Raw genomic sequence first — 20,502 nt, forward strand, 5'->3', positions numbered from 1 at the left:
ATGTGCTGTCCCATGGCCGAACATGCTCTAAGTATCTTGTATGGAAGCTCCTACCTGTCTGACCGATGTAAGATGCGTTACAATGATTACAATTGAGTCTACAAACACCTGACTTGGTGAACTTATTGCTATGATTAATAGAATTGGTATTGTGCAAAATATCTGTGTTTTTGTTATAAGTTTTGAAGGCTATTTTGACGTCTTGCTTTTTAAATGTGTTTGTGATTTGGTAGATTTGTTTATTATTTAACGTAAACATAGATAAAAAACTGTTGTGAGTTTTTTCTTTTGTTAAGCTGGTTGAATGTTGCTGTTTATGTTTATTAACGATTTTCTCTATAAAGGAGCTATTGTAGCCATTAAATTTAGCTATACAGCAAATGGTGTTTAATCCCTTTTTAAGTTCTTTTTTAAACAGTGGGATGCTAAAAGCGTGGTGTACCATACTACGGGACGCTGCACATTTATGGGCGTGTGGATGTGTGGAATCTTGATGGATTGTGTTAGCGGTTTGTGTTTGTTTTCTAAAAATCTTATAGCTTATACGTTATCTGATGATCGTTAGATCTAAATTGAGTTTATCATTCTCTGATTCTAGTGTAAACTTGATATGTGGGTCAGTGTGATTAAGGTTGGATAGAGTGGTGATGGCGTCAATTGCACTTTCATTTATGATCACAAATGTGTCATCCACATATCTTGTCCAAAAATAATATTACTAAAGATGTTATTATTAATCTTGATGTGTTCTAAATGATCCAGATAGATTTCGGCTAGGATGCCTGATGCTAGCAATCCCATAGCTAACCCATTTTGTTGATAAATGGTATTGTCAAACGTGAAATAATTGTTATTCAAAACCATTTTCAGAATAGAGATGAAATCTTGAATTTCTAGTGAGCTCGGACTACTGTATTTATTTAAATTGTTGTGGATAATGGGACAAATAGGACAAATTTTTGAAATCGAGATGCTTGGGTACAAGTTAACAATATCGAAGGAATGGAGAGAATAGTTGGGTTTAATAGTAACACGATTTAGTTTTTCAACCAATTAATTAGCAGTAGTGAAAAACTAGGCGACTTGCACGTCGAGATGAAGATGAAATGATTATGACGACGGCACATAAACCCAGACCCATGCCAGTGGAATTAACCAATTATGGTTAAAATTCCCGACCCTGCCGGGAATCGAACCCGGGACCACTGTGACCAAAGGCCAGCACGCTAAGCATTTAGCAGTGGAGCTGGACAGTCTTATGGTGATAAGAAAAAAAAAAAAAAAAAAAAAAGGTGTATGGCTTTTAGTGCCGGGAGTGTCCGAGGACACGTTCGGCTCAGGTGCAGGTCTTCTGATTTGACACCCGTAGGCAACCTGCGCGTCACAATGAGGATGAAATGATGAAGATGACACATACACCCAGCCCCCGTGCCAGGGAACTTAACCAATGATTGTTAAAATTCCCGACTCATCCGGGAGTCAAACCCGGGACCCCTGTGACCAAAGGCCAGCACGCCAACCATTTTGCCCTGGCATTTATCTGGTGTGAAAATGGGAAACTATCATCTGATAGCCAGGCAGGCATCAATTTTTGAAAATAAGACAAAGTCTCTCATAGTGCACTAGCACTACCGGTTGCTCCAAGTAGACTACGCAGTAGCCTCCACGGTATGCACTAGCCATGCGTCTTGGTAGGTGTGCTATTTACCAACTGATGAGCCCAATTCAGCACACTGGGGCGAAACGCTGGCAACCAGGAATGAGTTAGCTGGAAAATTTATATTGTACTAGCTGATGTACCGGTGCTTCGCTACGGGATTCTCAGAAAGACTGCCTTTGTGGTTTTCCTACCTGAAGTCCTCAGAAGGAATTTAGTGATTAAAAGCAATGTTATATAAAATACTCGATCAAATTAATAAACCGCACATTTTCTCACTTTTAACAAACAGTTCTACGGTGCCGATCTAACAGTCCAAAGTTCCAGTGCTGCTATGACCAGACCGCAGACAGCCGTGAACACTACTCTGCCATTATTCCGTTAAATATGCACACTGCTCATTCCAATCAGTGCCTCAGAGTAGTAACTGAATAACTCGAATGCTATAATGAACCAGTTTGTTACGTATCAGTAGTATCAGACATTTATCTAACTCCCCAGCTACTTCCCACCAATTTTCAGGCAGTCTGTTATACTCGGTACGATCGGGTGAGTTGGCTGTGCGGTTACGGGCGCATAGCTGTGAACTTGGATCCAGGAGGTAGTGGGTTCGAACTCCACTGTCGACAGCCCTGAAGATGGTTTCCCATTGTCTCCAATTTTCACACCAGGAAAATGCTGGGGCTGTAACGCAATTAACGTAGGGACTGCTTCCCTCCCACTCCTAGACCTTTCGCATCCCATCGTCGCCATGAATCCTATCTGTGTCGGCGCGACGTAGAGCAAATAAAAAAAAAACTCGGTATACAGCAGTAATCCCATCTATCGAAGATGAATGGAAACAGAGACACAAAGCAAATCACAACAAACAATGGTCAATGTAATGTTATTGTTGATCAATGTTATGAGCTTTCTGTATTGTAGGCCTTCACATTCAGTTTTCTTTCGACTCTGTAATATAAGGCCGTCTTATAAAATTAATTATAGCGTAGACTGTAGTTCCTTATTCCCCGACTTTACATACCGATTTTCATTAAATTCTGTTTACCCATTTTCTCGCGACGGCACTGATATGATCTTAGCAACAAAAAAACCATATCCATGAATATCTCCGTTATCATAGCCAGTACAGTCAAAATGTGTAAGACATACATGATCGGAAATTTAATACTATGTAACTTTATTTATATAGTAATTGTCAATAAGACCACTAATAACACAAATATTCGAGAATTAAATTTTGGGCCTTCCCCTAAACTACCATTTCGCTCAGCATGAATAAAGTTATTTATGGCCTAGATTGTAGCGACTTATTCCCCGACTTTGCATACCGATTTTATTTACGATGGGACAACTAATAACAAATATTTGAGAATTAAATTTTAGGCCTTCCCCTAAACTACCATTTCTCTCAGCATGAATAAGATAATTTATGGCGTAGATTGTAGCGACTTATTCGCCGAGTTTGCATACTTATTTTAATTAAGATAGGACCACTAATAACGTAAATATTTACGAATAAAATTTTAGGATTTCCCCTAAGCTACCATTTCTTTCAGAGTGGATAAAGATTATTTATAGTTTATATTGTAGCGACTTATTTTAGAACTTTACATACCGGTTTTCATTAAGATAGGACCACTAATAACAAATATTTGAGAATTAAATTTTAGGCCTTCCCCTAAACTACCTTTTCTCTCAGCGTGAAAAAGATTATTTATAGCCTAGATTGTAGCGACTTATTCCCGGACTTCACATACCGATTTTCATTCAATTATCTTCAGCCGTTTTCTCGTAATGCGTGTACATACATACATACATACATACATACAGACAGACAGACATTATGGAAAATTTAAAAAATGCATTTCCATGTTACTATGTATATGACTGATACAGAAATACCATTCTTTTTAAATTTTGAGCAATGTACAGACAAAACTCTTATTTTATATATATATTTATATTGTATATTGGTATTCCGTTAAGAAGTTAGAAATTAATTTTGTGTTGAGTGGTACAGTGAAGATTTGTCACGTGATATGGTAGCCTATATATATGTCTGGATTAGGAATATAATCATGTGAAATTGACTAGCGTGGTGCATATTTCTCATGGTAGCCTAGTTATGGATATGGAGAAAGTTGTGAAATTCCTTGTAATGAAGACAAAATTAAAATCTTTCAGGCAGTGGACTGGCATCCGCATCTTTAAGCACGCAGAGGTCGTGAATGCTGAACTCACACCTTTGAGTTTCGACTCGATCACTCGACTTGGTCGAAGATTTTCAAAATGGCGGTCAAAGTTATTCCTCCCAATTCCTCCCAGTCTCACATGGTCGAGTGTAACCTCCAATTCATTGTCCAAGAGTGTGACCAGAATATAATGTTTAATAACCCACTGCTCTGAAATAAAGGCCCCTACTAACATTTCTTTTAGAAAGAGTGTGATCTGCAATAATACTTTGATATTTTTATTGGCCCTCATGCATATGTTTTCATATTTGTTTGGAGTTTTTCACACCTTTCAATGCATTTATTTTATAAGCACCAACAGAAAAGGTTTTCATATTTGTTCTCTCGTGTTTTTCTCACCTTTTAATACTTTCCTCTCATCTTTAGAATGCCGGTCCTGCGGTGTAGGGGTAGCGTGCCTGCCTCTTACCCGGAGGCCCCGCGTTTGATTCCCGGCCAGGTCAGGGATTTTTACCTGCATCTGAGGGCTGGTTCAAGGTCCACTCAGCCTACGTGATTACAATTGAGGAGCTATCTGACGGTGAGATGGCAGCCCCGGTCTTGAAAGCCGTGGATCAGTGAGAGGATCAGTCGTGCTGACCATACGACACCTCGTAATCTGCAGGCCTTCGGGCTGAGCAGTGGTCGCTTGATAGGCCATGGCCCTTCGAGGCTGTTGCGTCATGGGGTTTGGTTTGGTCTCATCTTTAGAAATGGCAGATATAGTTTTCACTGTACCCACGGATACACGACGAAAAATGCCCTCATGTCAGAAAAAATCATATATAGTGTTACCATATCCCTGTTGGATAGTTTTTATTCATATATTCAGTAGTACGTTTTATTGCTTAACATGTTCATTTTTGTTGTCCCCTGCAGAAACGTCTTAACGAGGTTTTGATGATGCTGATGATGCTTGTTGTTTTAAGGGGCCTAACACCGAAGGTCATCGGCCCCTATAACGAGGTTTTACTGTATATATTAATTAGTTTGGAAGAAAACAATAGGAGTCTTGAGTGGAATGTCACTATAGCCAGTAAGGGAAATTGATAAGTATGTGGAATACAGAAGACAGAGGAAAGCAAATTAGCAATGGAAGGAAAAGTGGAATAGGGTCACCAAGGTAAGGGCTGTCTATTCATTTCTGGATCTGACATGCACATGAGAATTAATCTGAGTGCAGCTATGAGTTTAATGAACAAACAAGGCAGATAAATCTACTGACCATCAGTGTAGGCCTCAGTTCAAAGCATCCCAGGTTCGATTCCTATGCCTAGTTAATTTTTCTGACTCAGAGACTGGGTGTTTTTCACAATTTTCACATCACACTACATCACATCAGCAACTACCACAGACATATGTAATACTGAATACATCCAGTTGTAAAACAGGGCCAAGTTCACATGTGCAACAGTTTGCACCCACAACCCCATCAGAATGTGGAAAAAGCAGTAGTATAAAAAGAAGAAAATGACTATATTCAGTATGACTAAAAATGATGGAAACTTGCCTTGCTCTGAGAGCAGCTCAGCCTGCTGTACACCTGAGACATGACCACATTTACAGACAATATAATGCGAGTATTAATAAGCAATTTCACCTGAGAACGGGTCGCAGCACCGAGCGGATGTGGCCAAAAGATGCCCGCCCTACCAACTCCCGCATGCAAGTCTCTGCAAGAGCTGGTGGGTCAATTCGTTCATCCTGAGGAGGTTCCGGAGTCTCCACTTCATTGATGTAATACCTGAGGAGGAACAAACAATTCATCAGGTTGATCCAATACACCGTGAGGTGACACACACAGATACAATAGAGTCCTGCTAATACGAATTAGTTGGGACTGGGATCTATTTGGATTGGCAAATTTTCAGATTATCAGAATTTTGTTCTGAAATCGAACATTGTGCCACAACTATGAAGATTGGCGAGTAACAACTGAACAGAAATAACTGACTGATATTTGTGGAACTTTGTGTTTATTTTCTGTGTAATCAAACACTATGAAACCCAATAAATTTTGTTACATTGTTTTACTTTTGTTTCTGCCTCAGAAAAAAAATGCAATACAGAGTGCAATATTATTTTACATTGATGATCATGATAATGGGAGATCTGATTGGGCCCACATGGGTATGGCAATAGAAATAAATATTGAGAGAAACTTTTTCATTTTTTATTTTTACAATTGGCTTTACGTCACACCGACAGATAGGCCTTATGGTGACGATGGAATAGGAAAGGCCTAGGAGTAGGAAGGAATCGGCCGTGGCCTTAAGGTACAGCCCCAGCATTTGCCTAGTGTGAAAATGGGAAACCACAGAAAACCACTTTCAGGGCTGCCGACAGTGGGGTTCAAACCCACTACCTCCCGGATGCAGGAGAGAAACTGTTGACTTTTGTATCAGAAATAACCTGATGATAAAGAACACATGGTTTATGAAGAGGAATAGCCATAAGATCAGCCGATATAGTTGGGATGGACAGTATGGAACACTCATCGGTTTTGATATAACAGTCCAAGAATGCGGAAGATACGTCATGAATATGAAGATAATCCCCAGTGAAAGTTTGGAAAGTGATCATAGATTATTAATTGTGGAATTAATAATTATTTTTTTTTGCTAGTGGCTTTACGTCGCACTGACACAGATTGGTCTTATGGCGACGATGGGATAGGAAACGCCTAGGAGTTGGAAGGAAGCGGCCATGGCCTTAAGGTACAGCCCCAACATTTGCCTGGTGTGAAAATGTGGAACCATGGAAAACCATCTTCAGGGCTGCTGACAGTGGGATACGAACCCTCTATCTCCCGGATGCAAGCTCACAGCCATGCGCCCCTAACCTCACGGCCAACTCGCCCAGTAATTAAAACAAGTAGAAATCCCTAAAATTGTACCGAAGAAGAAAGCAGGATTTGGGAATTGGAGGTGGAGGTGGAGATAAAAGAAAGGCATTCTAAGATTGGATAAAAAAAAAAAGAAAGGAGGTTGCCTAACATGGAAATACGAAGTTGAGAAGAAGAGTGAGAAAATTTAAGACAGACATTTGTGGAAGAAGCAACTGAGGTATGTGGGAAAACAAAAGCAGAGGTTAAGGGAAAGGAGACACAGTGGTGGACAGACAAAATTTAAAAAAAAGAAATAAAAGAAAGGAACAAGGTGAAGAAATGGATAAGGAAAATTAAAAAAACCTATCAGAGAGATGAGAATAAGATAGAAAGGTTACATGTGGAATACAAAAGATTGAAACTACAAGACGAGTATCAAGGAAGAAAAGGAGAAATGTTGGGGAGAGTTTACCAACAAAATTGAGCAAGATAGTCTAGGAAATCAGAAACTATTATACAGAGTAATAAAATCAAAAAGAATAAATCAAGAAAAAATCAAGGCATTAGAGAGAGAAGATGAATCCATAGTGCATGACTAAAAGGGTCTTCAGAAGGTGATGGCAAAGTATTTTGAAAAACTTTATAATGAGGATGACTGGTTGGAGGAAGAAGGAGATAAGAAAATGGAAATAATAGATGGAGAAAAAGAAGAGAACCTGATAACATAGTTGGAGCTTGAAAGCGCAGTGAAAGCAATGACCAAAGCTGATATAATTAAGGCAGCAGGAAGAATTGGACTACATTGGCTATATCGAACCCTCAATGCCATATGGAACGATGAAAGGATACCTGAAGACTGGCAACAAGGAAGCATTGTACTATTGTTTAAAAAAGGAAATAGGAAGAAATGTGAAAATTATAGAGGTATAACCCTATTATCACATGGGCTAAAAATAATGGAAAAAGTAATAGACTGAGGGATATAATAGAAACACAGTTAGAGGAAGAACAATATCGCTTTAGACCGAATAGATCAACAACAGACTTGATATTTACAGTGCGAACGATAATGGAGGGGGGGGGGGAAAGGACAGGAACAAGGAAATGATCTTCGTATTTTTGGATTTGGAAAAAGCTTACGATACAGTTAAGAGAAAACATGTATGGGAATGCCCACGGAAAAGGAATGTACCAAAATAATTAATTAACAAGATAAAAATGTATCATGAGAGTACAAGCAGTGTACAAGTAGTTGTTACCACAAAGATGCACACACGAAATGCTGTCAATTATGTACACTATTTTATTTACAAATTATATATACATATTCTACACACACGCACTAATAAACTGCCATCTTGAACACTTGACTACTATGCTCTTCAACAAAACACTTATGAAGAAGAAGACTGACAATAGCATGTCAATGTACTACCAATCACAACATGAATCATATACTCATTTAACGACTTGCACTCACAACTCTTGTTAAACAACTCCACTCAACCCTCAAGACTGCCTCTTTATATACGTTGCCTGGCCAGGCTTCTAGAAGAACATGACAACATGCTTTCTCATAATTTCAAGAGTCTCCAATAACCTATTTACAATGAAAGGAATTTTCTGTAACTCTCTACAGCCAAAGATACGTTGTTCTGGACTACTACCATGTGTTGAACAATATTGCATTGGATTTATATGTACATCATATGGGCAGGTAAATAATAAATTATACACTATTAATTTCATGTTCTTACATGAAATAAACTCATATTAATAATTACAGCAGATGTTTCATGACATAACCTCGCAAATAATACGATCATGATTTATACCAAATAAAGTCTGGACATAACTACATAAATAACAAAAACATTTGCAATTGATGAAATTAAATTATGGTTTCCTTCTAGGAAATAATAATAATAATAATAATAATAATAATAATAATAATAATAATAATAATAATAATAATAGTCGAGCTCGATATTTCCATTATTTACTCATCTGTTAGAGAAACTCATCTGTTAGAGAATACTGTTTCCAAGTTATACTAGTCCATTTCACTTACATCAAAGTGGGGAGTGATGACTAACATTTTATACAAAAAAAAAGTCTCAGGCAAGGAAGTGCTCAGTTGCCATTATTGTTTATTATATTGATGGATGAAATCATAAAATGTATAGAACAGAGTATCAAAGTGAATGCTTTAGTATTTGAAGATGATGTGGTGATTTAAGGAAGGGGAGAAAAGGAAGTACAAAGGAGTCTGGACATTTGGAATGAAAATCTGAAGGAGTCTGTAATGGTAATTAGTAAAAAGAAAACTGTAGTCATGCACTGTGGAAAAGAGAAAAAGAGAAGCCAAGTGGATATAGACGGAGAACGGTTAGAGAATGTAGAACAGTTTACATATCTGGGTAGCATTATTAATGGAAGTAATGAAATCAATCCTGAAATTAATAACAGACTAAGTAAAGGTACAACATTTTATCATCAAGTCAAAGAGCTTTCATGGGATGACAAAGTACCCAAGAGAACAAAATTAACATTATATAAACAGTATTTCATACCAATTGTAACATACGGACTAGAAACGCTGGTAACTAATAAGAGACAAGATAGTGAGATCCAAGCAGCAGAAATAAAATTTTTAAGAACATCGGTTATAAAAACAAGAAGAGACAGAATTCAAATTAAAATCAGAGAAGAGCTAAATATAAAACCGTTAGTTAGCAAGACTGAGATGATTCGGACATGTAAAAAGAATGGGAAAGGAACGGGTAGCAAGAAGGGAATTAGAAAGAGAAGTTAAGAGAAAGAGACCAGTTGGAAGACGGGTAAGGTGGATGGATCAGATTTGGAGGGACATTAGAGAAGCTGGATTGGATGTGGCGGAAGTAATGGAGCAGGAAAATTGGAAGGACAGAAAGCAGTGGAGGAGGCTTGTTGACCACACCTGGGTGACTAGAATGGGACACTGATTATTATGATGATGATTGATGTCACAAATGAATAATAAAAATATTTTCATTCAGAAATGCATATTTTCATTTCAATACAAATTTGGTACTTTAAAAAAAATTAGTTCAGATTAACAGAGTTTCTGGAATATAAGGGATTCAAATTATTAGTGGGACTCTACTGTATGTGAATGCACAGCTACTTTATTAAATTATCATACCTTGAGTTCTGCATGTTGTACAGAAGTGATGGCACAATTTTGTCCATATGGACTGGTTCCCATATATTCTCCACCAAGTCATCAGACACAGTCTTACGTACCACACCCTGTTAACAATATGTAGATTCAGGTTACAGAGTAAAACTAATCTAAAAATTAAAAAAGAAGAATATAAGGATCCATTAGCCATAAGAAAAACATAGTCTGAGAGAAATGTTCAGTACAATTAGAGGAAGTTGAGTAAGTAGGAGAATATAAAATTGCATGCTCCAGTTCTTTCTACTCTTGATAACCATAAAAGATCTCTGACACACAAACCTCACCTATGACCTTGTGTTGTCCACTACAGACATATTAGTAATACAACCAGCAGAGGAAGGATAATGACAACTCCATCCTTCTCAAACTTTATTAAATTTTGCACAGTGCTCATCAACCTTAAGTATCTCAAAAATTTGTTCTTTCTTGAACCATCTAAAATTCCTTACTGGTATAATACTGGTGATCAGGACAGTCTATATGATTGCAACATATTCTGATTTCAGCTATTATGCAAGTCAAGCAACCTTTTAGTTTTACGTGACTGCTGATTGTAGTTTCTGAATTTCTATTAAATTTGACAATTTCAGAACTGTTGGACAGTCAGGTTTGTTCCATCAAACCGAACTCCATGGACAGAAGTGGACTTTCTCTTTAGAAGACAGTATCAAACTTAACAAGCAACATTATTTACTGAAAAGTAGAGTTGCTGCAAGATCTAATGGGACTCAGACAGACACGGACCCCATCAGCTCTTGTATGTTAATGAAAGATTTTTGTCTAATGGTGCTCTATCGACAATGGACTTTACCTGCAATCCCTTAATTCCAGCCAACCGAATCTTGTCTCGCATCTCAGGATCGTTGTGGTTACTGTGACACATCGAAGAAAACTTGGAGACAAAGAAGTCATATCTGCGGTGATATGATGGAGTATCTTCTTCAATGTTGGCAAATCTGACAAACTGAAATGATTTTTAAAATTAATATTTATTTCTGTGTGTTTTAAAATCCTTTTAACTACCTAGCATCCATGCCCATAGATTCTACAGGCTTCATCTGTAGTTCATGCAGACGCCAATATAAACAACTCTGATAGCGAAATACTATTAAATGGGAGGGTACTACTTGTGTATCTGAAGGTTATGTATTGTAAATAATTATAAGTTTTCAAGAAAACTTTTCGAAGTTCAGGGCAGGTTTTGTAATGAAAATGTTGATAAGTGATACAATTTACCATATCAAGAAACAATACAATAACTTGTGAATTAGTAAGTAGCATATATCACATAAAAAATCATTAAATTATCATTACCACATACATCAAATTATATAAAAGTTCCAGCTATTGAAGTATAACTTCCTACATATATCTATATACAAATATTCAAGTTCTTTATGTAGCATACATCATCTGTTGTAACTGTTAAAAATTCCTTGAAGTCCCCAAAATATGCATAGTTTGGGCACACTGTCACTAAGAGATGAATTATCTGTTTCTCAGCACCAGTCACATTTTGGTGACAAGACTTTTCCCCACTTGTGGAGAGCATCTAAACACATTCCTTGGCCAGTGCGGATATGATTGAGGGCTGTCTACACTGAACAAGGTTGATCAAATCCTGGCGGTTTTTTCAGGATACATGACATGCTACAACATCGTTCAGGGCAGTGTTGTTGCCAATGTTGGCTCCATGAGAGGCAAATGTCGAACTTCTCTTCTGACAAAATTCTGGCTGCGGAAATAGCAGGGTGTCTTGATCTGAGCCATTTTTGCTCCGCATAAGCTACATCGTTTAACAAAGGCAGCTGAGGATTATCCATGATCTTCTAATATTCTCGTACAAGAGCACTCTTCCTTCTAGCATCAGGTGGTGGAATATAGCGTAGAATGGGTAGCCAGTAAGTGGGAATAGATTGTGGTCCCACTAATAATACACATGGTCTCATTCAACTTCGTGTCTACTTTCTGTGTGTGAGCGCTGTTTACCCACACTTGTGCGCAGTATTCTGCAGCTAAATAAACCAACCCAAACGCTGAAGTTCTAGTGTGTCTGTTGAAGATTCCCAACCAGTACCACACAGTTTATGCAAGAGGTTGTTCCTGCTCCTTAACTTCGCAGCTACCTTCATAAGATGTTCCTTGTAAGAGAGTGTCCTGTCCAAAATGACCCCTAGATATTTAGGGCATATGTTATGATGGAGTCTGTTCCCTCAAAGTACACATTGAGAATTCTGTTTGAAAATTTATTCGATAGATGGAAGCAGGCCACTTCTGTTTTAATTGGGTTGGGTTGCAGTCTACACTGGGAAAAGTACTTGCCTAACATATCCAAATCTGAAGTTAGAACTTGTTCAGTTACTTCAAATGTACTCTTCTGAGTAGTGATGGCCCAATCATCTGCATAACCGAACTTTTTAGGTTTTATTGCTGGCATGTCAGATAACTACAGGTTGAAAAGCAGAGGGTGAAGCCATTTTTCAGTGTTTTCGGAGAGCTGACATCGTTTCCGATTACTACAGTAAAATTTCCTTCATTAAACATTTTGTCAATTAGTCGTGTTGTTTTTTGGCATGGGATCACCTGCAGTAATTTATACAGCAGCCCATGTCTCCAAACTGTATCATATGCAGCACTTAAGTCTATAAAGGCAATTGATGTTCTTTGCTTCATTTGATATCCTGCTTCTATGAAGTGCAGTTGCGGTTTGGGCAGAAGCCAGCTTGTTCACAACAGGTAGATTCTCAAAAACCTTTTGGCAAATTCTGTTGTACAGCAGCCTTTTGAGAAGCTTATAGATGACACTCAGCAATATAATAGGATGATAATTCTTTGGAAGGTCATGTGGTTTACCCAGTTTGAGTATTGCAATGATTTTCAATTGCTTCATTTTGTATGGAACTGTACCTGTTGCTATTATATCTGAGAAGAATTCTGTTAACCATTGTCTTGTGTACTTCCCAGAGTGCAGGAGAAATTCTGGATGTATACAATCACTTCCAGGAGATTTGCCGGCTTTTACATCTTTCAGAGAGACCATGATTTCAGAGGTGGAGAAGGGGTTTGAGTACTCTCATTGTTTGGTGATGTTCTTTCTGAGGATACTAAGTTTACGTTTAATTTTCCGAGTGAAGGGTTTGTCTCTTGGTGCTCTAGATGTAGACAATATATGTGCTGCAACCTTATTGGCTGATATGTGATTGTTCTCCCTCACCTTCTTCTAAACCAAACCAAACCCCATGGCACTTAACGCCCTTGAAACGGCTTTGGCCTGCCCAGCGACCGCTGCTCAGCCCAAAGGCCTGCAGATTACGAGGGGCCGTATGGTCAGCTCGACGCATCCTCTCGGCCATTATCCTGGGCTTTTGAGACCGGAACTGCCATCTCACCGTCAGAAAGCTCCTCAATTCTAATCACGTAGGCTGAGTGGACCTCAAACCAGCCCTCAGATCGAAAGAAAAATCCCTGACCTGGCCAGGAATCGAATCCAGGGCCTCCGGTCAAGAGGCAGGCATGCTAGACCTACACCACAGGGTTGGCTCACCTTCTTTTTAGCTCCTCCTAATTTGTGCAAGAGTGACCATGCTTCTCTGCTAGAGGTTTGGAAGTTAAGTGACTCTACAGTCTGGGTCCATCTGACATAGCGTGCTTCGTCCAAAATATATAGCAGGTCATCTGTAATTTCTTGATCTCCTCCCTTCAAGAATTCTTTATATAATTCCCCACAAGCTTCATCCCAACCTGGAATGTATTCCTTTCAGTAATAGTATTAATAATAATAATTTGTGTGGGTTTTTTACTTCCTAATGACCACTGGCCTGGGTGGTTTGCGATCATTTATTTGTTAGCAACTTATCGGTCTAAGAGTTAGTCACTCCTTACCTCAGAGGAAAAGATCATTACATGAGTGTCCAGTGTAGATGACTGAGTATTATGTATCGTGAAATGTGCGATGATGATGATGATTATTATTATTATTATTATTATTATTATTATTATTATTATTATTATTATTATTATTGGTTATATGTCCCACTACTTTTATGTTGAGCCATCTAAGGGCTGGAATTCTGGCTCACAAGAGTTCTTTTATGTGGCAGAAAATCTACAGACATAAGGCGGTGTATTTGAACATCTGTGAACATTCCAACTCAGGGTCAGAAGACCAGCACTACCATATGAGCCACTCAACCAGGCTATTTATTTATTTCCAATGTATATGCAAATAATCCCTGCACCCTAATTTTCAAAAGAGAAATTTTGATAAAAATGTTTATTCATATAGCTTTGTTAAATATTTACAGTATAATGAAAACTGTAAATACTACAGTATAGTAAGTTATAAAATTATGAAACAACTTGTTGCACTGTAATATTCAAAATATACTAACATCTGGTCTGCATTACCAGCTCTCAAGAGCAAATATGATTTTCTCTGGTGCAAACCAATAGAAAATCTGGATATTCACAATCTGTCCTCCACAACTGGCTGGGAGACATTGCTGAATGCTAGTTTTCATACAAAAACTGAACATTTTTCATTCTGAAACACACAACCCATCCATGGTTAGCCTTAAAACCCGCAATTGTTAACTCTGCTGCAATTACTTTCAACCAACACATTTAACTAGTGACCGTACATCCAAACCATCTCTTTTCAATCACTATTCACATATCCCATTTTTTATTTCTGGACCCTTTGCTCTTTCTCCTCAAAATGTCAAATGGTTACTCTCATTATGTTCAATAAGAGCTGTATTTTTCTCTAATCAGATACCACAACTTTTGTCTACATCATACTTTTTTCCTGCAGTACAATCACCAATCTGCTTTGCCTTTTTAATAATGTAGAGCTTTTCTTCAACCGTAAATGACTTGTAATGAGAACTGAAGCCAGCCATTCTGAACATAGGCTACTACTTAAACTGATGCCATATAAAGGATGCGATGTGTATGGGGCACGCTTCTCACTTGTGGCAGAAACACTGACTTTCAGATTTCTGTATTTCAGGAGCACTGTACCAATCTTGATGCAAATAATACCCACATCAAAATATTTTGTCAAATTTTGAAAAACCCAGCGATTATTCGCATATATGCAGCAATAATTCATTCATCCAGAAAATGCTATGGTAGTCTTTCGACAGCAAATATTTGGAAAAGTCTGATTACAGAAAGGTAAAGAAACAATAAAAATGATGGAAGCACAGTACTGTATTTTAATAATGAATAATGTTATTTGCTTTACGTCCCACCAACTACTTTTACAGTTTTTGGAGACGCCGAGGTGCCAGAATTTGTCCCATAGGAGTTCTTTTATGTGCCAGTAAATCTACTGACATGAGGCTGACGTCTTTGAGCACCTTCCAATATCACCTGACTGAGCCAGGATCGAACCTGCCAAGTCGGGGGTCAGAAGGCCAGCGCTTCAACCGTCTGAGCCAATCAGCCCGACCAAACTGTATTTTAAATGATGCAGACCTATCAAGACCCAAGTGCCCAAAGCAGGATGGTTTGAAGTTCAGACTGAACTAACACAAGAAACTGAGGATGATGCTGAAGGCAGCAGAAGCAGAATATGGAGGTATAAGAGAGAAAACAATGCTATTTGCTGATACTGTGATTGAGGAAAGGTTGGGAGAGAAGTCAAGAACAGCTTGATGCAATAATGTGGAGACAGGAACTTCTTTTTTTTTTAAGTTGTTTTACGTGCACCGACACAGATAGGTATTATGGCGACGATGGCATGGGGAAGGGCTAGGTGTGGTGAGGAAGCGGCCATGGTCTTAATTAAGGTACAGCCCCAGCATTTGCCTGGTGTGAAAATGGGAAACCACAGAAAACCATTTTCAGGGCTGCCGACAGTGGGGTTCGAACCCACTATCTCCCAAATACTGGATACTGGCCACACTTAAGCGACTGCAGCTATCGACCTTGGTGGAACAGAAACTAGCGTGAAGCAAAGCAAGACGTTATGTGGAGAAAAAAGGAAACAGAGCGATGAAAAGAGGAGTAAAAGATACTGAAGTTGAAGACCACTTCAAGTATGCAGAAAGTGAATTAATGGAGAATTCAAAACTGGATATGAAAATCAGCAAGAGCATACAATAGGCAGAGTTTTATATCACAGAGTACAATGTCTTTTTTTTTTTTTTTATTTGGCTATTACAACTGTATGCTATGTATTCTTTTTCAGTGCATACTCTTCAATTATTATTAGCATATATTTTATTTAACATTAAATAAATAAATAAATAAATAAATAAATAAATAAATAAATAAATAAATAAATAAATAAATAAATAAATAAATAAATAAATAAATAAATAAATAAGTAAATAAATAAATAAATAAATAAATAATTTTAATTATAAGTCTGCAATCCAGTTATAAGTTATTTCAACACTGCCCTTGACAGAGCTTTGCCTGGTGTGAAAATGGGAAAGGGAAACCACGGAAAACCATCTTCAGGGCTGCCGACAGTGGGGTTCGAACCCACTATCTCCCGCATGCAAGCTCACAGCTGCGCGTCCCTAACCGCACGGCCAACTCGCCCAGCGAGTACAATGTCTAATAAATGTTTAATATATTAATAAAGGCTACAGAAATAGTGTACAAATTTTTCCGAACATTTATTGCAGAAACACTACCACAGCATTTTCCAAGTGAATGAATGAATGAATGAATGAATGAATGAATGAATGCCACATATACACAAATAATCCCCCTGACCCGACCACATCTGGATAAGGGAAAACTATGGTGGTGGTGGTGGTGATTTACAACTGTATGCATTGTATTCTTTTTCAGTGCATATTCTTCAATTATTATTAGCATATATTTTATTTAACAATAAATAAATAAATAAATAAATAAATAAATAAATAAATAAATAAATAAATAAATAAATAAATAAATAAATCATGAATTTTTAAGTCTGCAATCCAGTTATAAGTTATTTCAACACTGCTCTTTACAGAGCTTAGCATCAATTACAAAAGGCAGTACAGAACAGTGGGGAATGAAATTTGCCCTAACCTGACTGCATCAGGATAAGGGAAAATTGTGTTGGTGAATCACCACTGTATGTACTGTATTTTTCTTCAGTGCATATTTCTCAATTATTAGCATATATATTTCTTCAGTTAACACTGAATAAATAAATAATTTTAAAGGTAAGTCTGCAATCCAGGTATATTCCCAAGTATGTAATATTATTTCCATGAGGTTTCCTGAACAGAAACACATCCTTAACAGTAGCATAAATCTTTAAACGTCTTTCTCAAATACCCCTTTTCCTTTCCTTTCAAAATAAATGTTCAGATATATTTTCTAACTTCTAATTTTAATATGATTGCTTTTTCTAAGGTGTATGACTTACAGATTGAGTAGCCAGGATCTGCAGCTGGGGCTCAGTAGATTCCAACAATTTTTGGATCATCTTGAGAAAGCTCTCGACGAACAAGTTGAGAGTCTGAGCGTGACAAGCTACTAAGAGTTGGTCCATGGCTTCCATTGCTATCACCACTAACCTGTACAAACACAGAACTAATCTTAATTTCATTTAGAAAATAAAAGCTGAAGAAGTCTGCTTTCATAATGCTCTATCATTTATTTTAGGGGTTTACAAACTGATTTTTCACTTAGTTTATTAGTATACCATTGTGAGCTGCCTATCTCAACTCTCTCAAGGTCTTTTTGCAGTTGCTCAAAATACTGTAACTTATTTTTTACTCTATACAGTATAACACCATCTGCAAAAAGCCTTATCTGTGATTCCAGTTCTTTACTTGATCATTTATATATAAAATTCAGAGAAGAAATATCTGAGCCATTAATGATTAAAACAGGGTTAGGAAAGGAGATAGTTTATTGCCATTAATTTTCAATTGTGTTTTAGAATATGTGATGAGCAGACATCGGATTTGTATTCAAATGCATATTTTGTTTGCCGATGTGCAGACCTGAAAAACCGACAAGGAAGTGCGTTTGAAGGTGAAATTGGACGAATTATTAAGTTTAATAGTGCATAAATATACATATTGCATATATTTGATATCAGTGCATACATTTCAAATTTTGGATTTATTGTGCATATGAAGTTTTCAACAAAAGAACAAGAACAAGCAGACCATCTCATTGGTGAGTACCAAGCTGGTTTTCGAAAAGGAAGATCATGCGCAGAACAAATATTTAACCTGAAGAGCATTCTTAGAATAAGAGCTTTGAGAAGCCAGAACACCGTGGTAATATTTGTTGATTTTAAGAAAGCGTATGATTCAATTGACAGGCAGACTCTGTTTAACGTCCTAGAGGAATTCGGAATTGACAAGGAAACAAGAATGTTAATAAAACGAACCCTGATAGAAACTTTCTCAAAAGTCAAATTCTTCGGTGAAATTTCTGAACCATTTGAAATAAAAACAGGAGTCAGACAAGGGGACTGCCTATCACCAATTCTCTTTAACCTTGTTCTTATAAAACATCATTAGAACATGGGAAAAAGCCTTGGAAGTGAAAGGAATAATGGGAATACATTTAAGGAGGAAAGGACAGAACTTAGAAATTAAATGTTTGGCTTTCGCGGATGATCTTGCACTCTTGGCTCACAACCGAGAAAATGCCCAAATTATGCTGAATGCTCTACACGAGATCGCTGAGAAAACGGGTCTCAAAGTATCATATGAGAAAACGGAATACATGGAATATGGACATCAAGGGGAGAGACACTTAGAAGTGAAGCATGGGACTGTAAAAAGAACTGAGAAATTTAAATATCTAGGGGAATGGATAGAACCTGATGGATTGGATAAATAGGCGAATAGGGCAAGAATTAGAAAACTAGAATTGGCTTACAGGTTAACCCAGAACAGATACAACAAAAGAGCAAGGCGAATCTTAGACACTTCAGCACAGTGATAAAGCCAGAGAGTCTCTACGCTTCAGAGAGCCTGACAATGAATAAAAAGGCTGAGCTTCAAGATCTCGAAAAAAAGGAGAGGAGAATCTTAAGGAAAATTTTAGGACCACAGAAAAAAATGCTGATGGGGAGTGGGGGAATAGAAAAAATGATGACCTCTACAAATACACCAAAAAAATCACTGTCACCATGCGAAAGCGAAGGCTAAAGTTCTATGGGCATCTAGAAAGAATGGATGAGAAACGGCTAACTAAGAAAATATTTGAGTACATCACTGGACTGAAAGCTTCGACGAAGTGGGTGGAAGAGGTAAAAAGAGATGCAATAGAAAGCGGACTTACAGTGGATATGGTTCACAACAGAAAAGAATTTAGAAGCTGAGTGGACAACATCAAAACATTCCAGGAGAAACCACCAAAATGTAGACCCAAACTGGTCATATCTGAGAAAGAAAGGAAGATCAGAAGTGAAAGGATGAAGAGGTTCTGGGAGAAGAAGAAGAGAAAGCCTTAAGTTCAATGTGGTCCATAGGCGACCAAATTCGGAAACAAGAAGAAGTCTTTTGGCAATGAAACGGTTCAAAGGGAACTAACACTTATCAAGACACTCTTCCAAATCATACCAGAATCAATCAAGAAACTAGAAACACGTGGATTGAGTCTTAGTGATTTGCTGGGCATTATGGAGAATGTGAAGCATGAAATGGAAGGTATCCCAGGAAATCTCAGACTCGGCCTGCAAACAAAATATGTGATGTCCTTACACGAGATCCGGGCTATGACATGTAGCTATAAACAAATATTTGGCTGGCACTGATAATGTGAATCTACTAGAATGTTTAACACCTACACTCACTCCCGAATTCAAGTAGTGTCCTCTCACATCCGTAGATGTAGGGAGCTGATTCTTCACATTCAAGCTAGTTTTAACAAATGCCACAAATTTAAACCAAAAAACTTTGAGAAGACTGTTGTATGTATTGTACTGCAAAGAAAATTATGGAGATGAAAAGTATGGTGTGCAGTGTATAATGAAACAGGAATATGTATCAAATAATTCTTTGTTAGTATCAGCATCACCCTTTCCAGGTCTGTATACCCCTAAAACATTCAGCTGTCTCTCTTTGGATGAGCCTTACACCTAGAATTTCATGTTCCTCATACTGAACTTTTTCATAGCTTACAAATTCTTCTTCCACCAAAATGAATACTCCCCCACCCACCAAATTTATTGCATCTCTACAATAAACACTCCAGTTACAGTTTCTACATCCATATCACTTCTTAGCCATGATTTTCAGCTTCCTACTGATCAAGACTTTTCTCTGCATTTTTCCACTGTTTCAAAACTTTTCAACTATGTACCATGTAAAATGCAAACAGCAGATCACAATAATGTACAAAGATCATTTAGTGGGATCAAAATCGGTCCCAGTACAGGAGGTACTGACAAAATATTAAAAAAATATGGCACAGCACTTATCTGAGGACCCATAATCTGAATTAAAATCAGAACTTCAAATCCTTATGTACAAACCAACATATTAGAATAATTAACCAAAATAAGTTCAACTTTGATTATCTCAGTATCTGGTCACTCAAAAGAGCAATCACCACCACCAACAAAACTCAATGATTTACC

General features: G+C 37.6%; 1 protein-coding gene across 1 annotated transcript in view; it reads right to left on the reverse strand.

The window, feature by feature from the left end:
- The window catches only part of stmA (Protein EFR3 homolog stmA), a 150,015-nt gene that overhangs the window by 122,231 nt on the left and 7,282 nt on the right, over positions 1 to 20,502 (reverse strand). Inside the window, exons 4-7 of the mRNA XM_067150356.2 lie at positions 17,323 to 17,473; positions 10,753 to 10,905; positions 9,903 to 10,009; positions 5,492 to 5,635 (exon numbers count right to left, since the gene is read on the reverse strand). Of these exons, the coding sequence (XP_067006457.1) occupies positions 5,492 to 5,635; positions 9,903 to 10,009; positions 10,753 to 10,905; positions 17,323 to 17,473 (555 nt within the window). The remainder of the gene's footprint in view (positions 1 to 5,491; positions 5,636 to 9,902; positions 10,010 to 10,752; positions 10,906 to 17,322; positions 17,474 to 20,502) is intronic.

This window comes from Anabrus simplex, chromosome 6 (assembly GCF_040414725.1).
Source record: "Anabrus simplex isolate iqAnaSimp1 chromosome 6, ASM4041472v1, whole genome shotgun sequence".
NCBI classification, from domain to species: domain Eukaryota; kingdom Metazoa; phylum Arthropoda; class Insecta; order Orthoptera; family Tettigoniidae; genus Anabrus; species Anabrus simplex.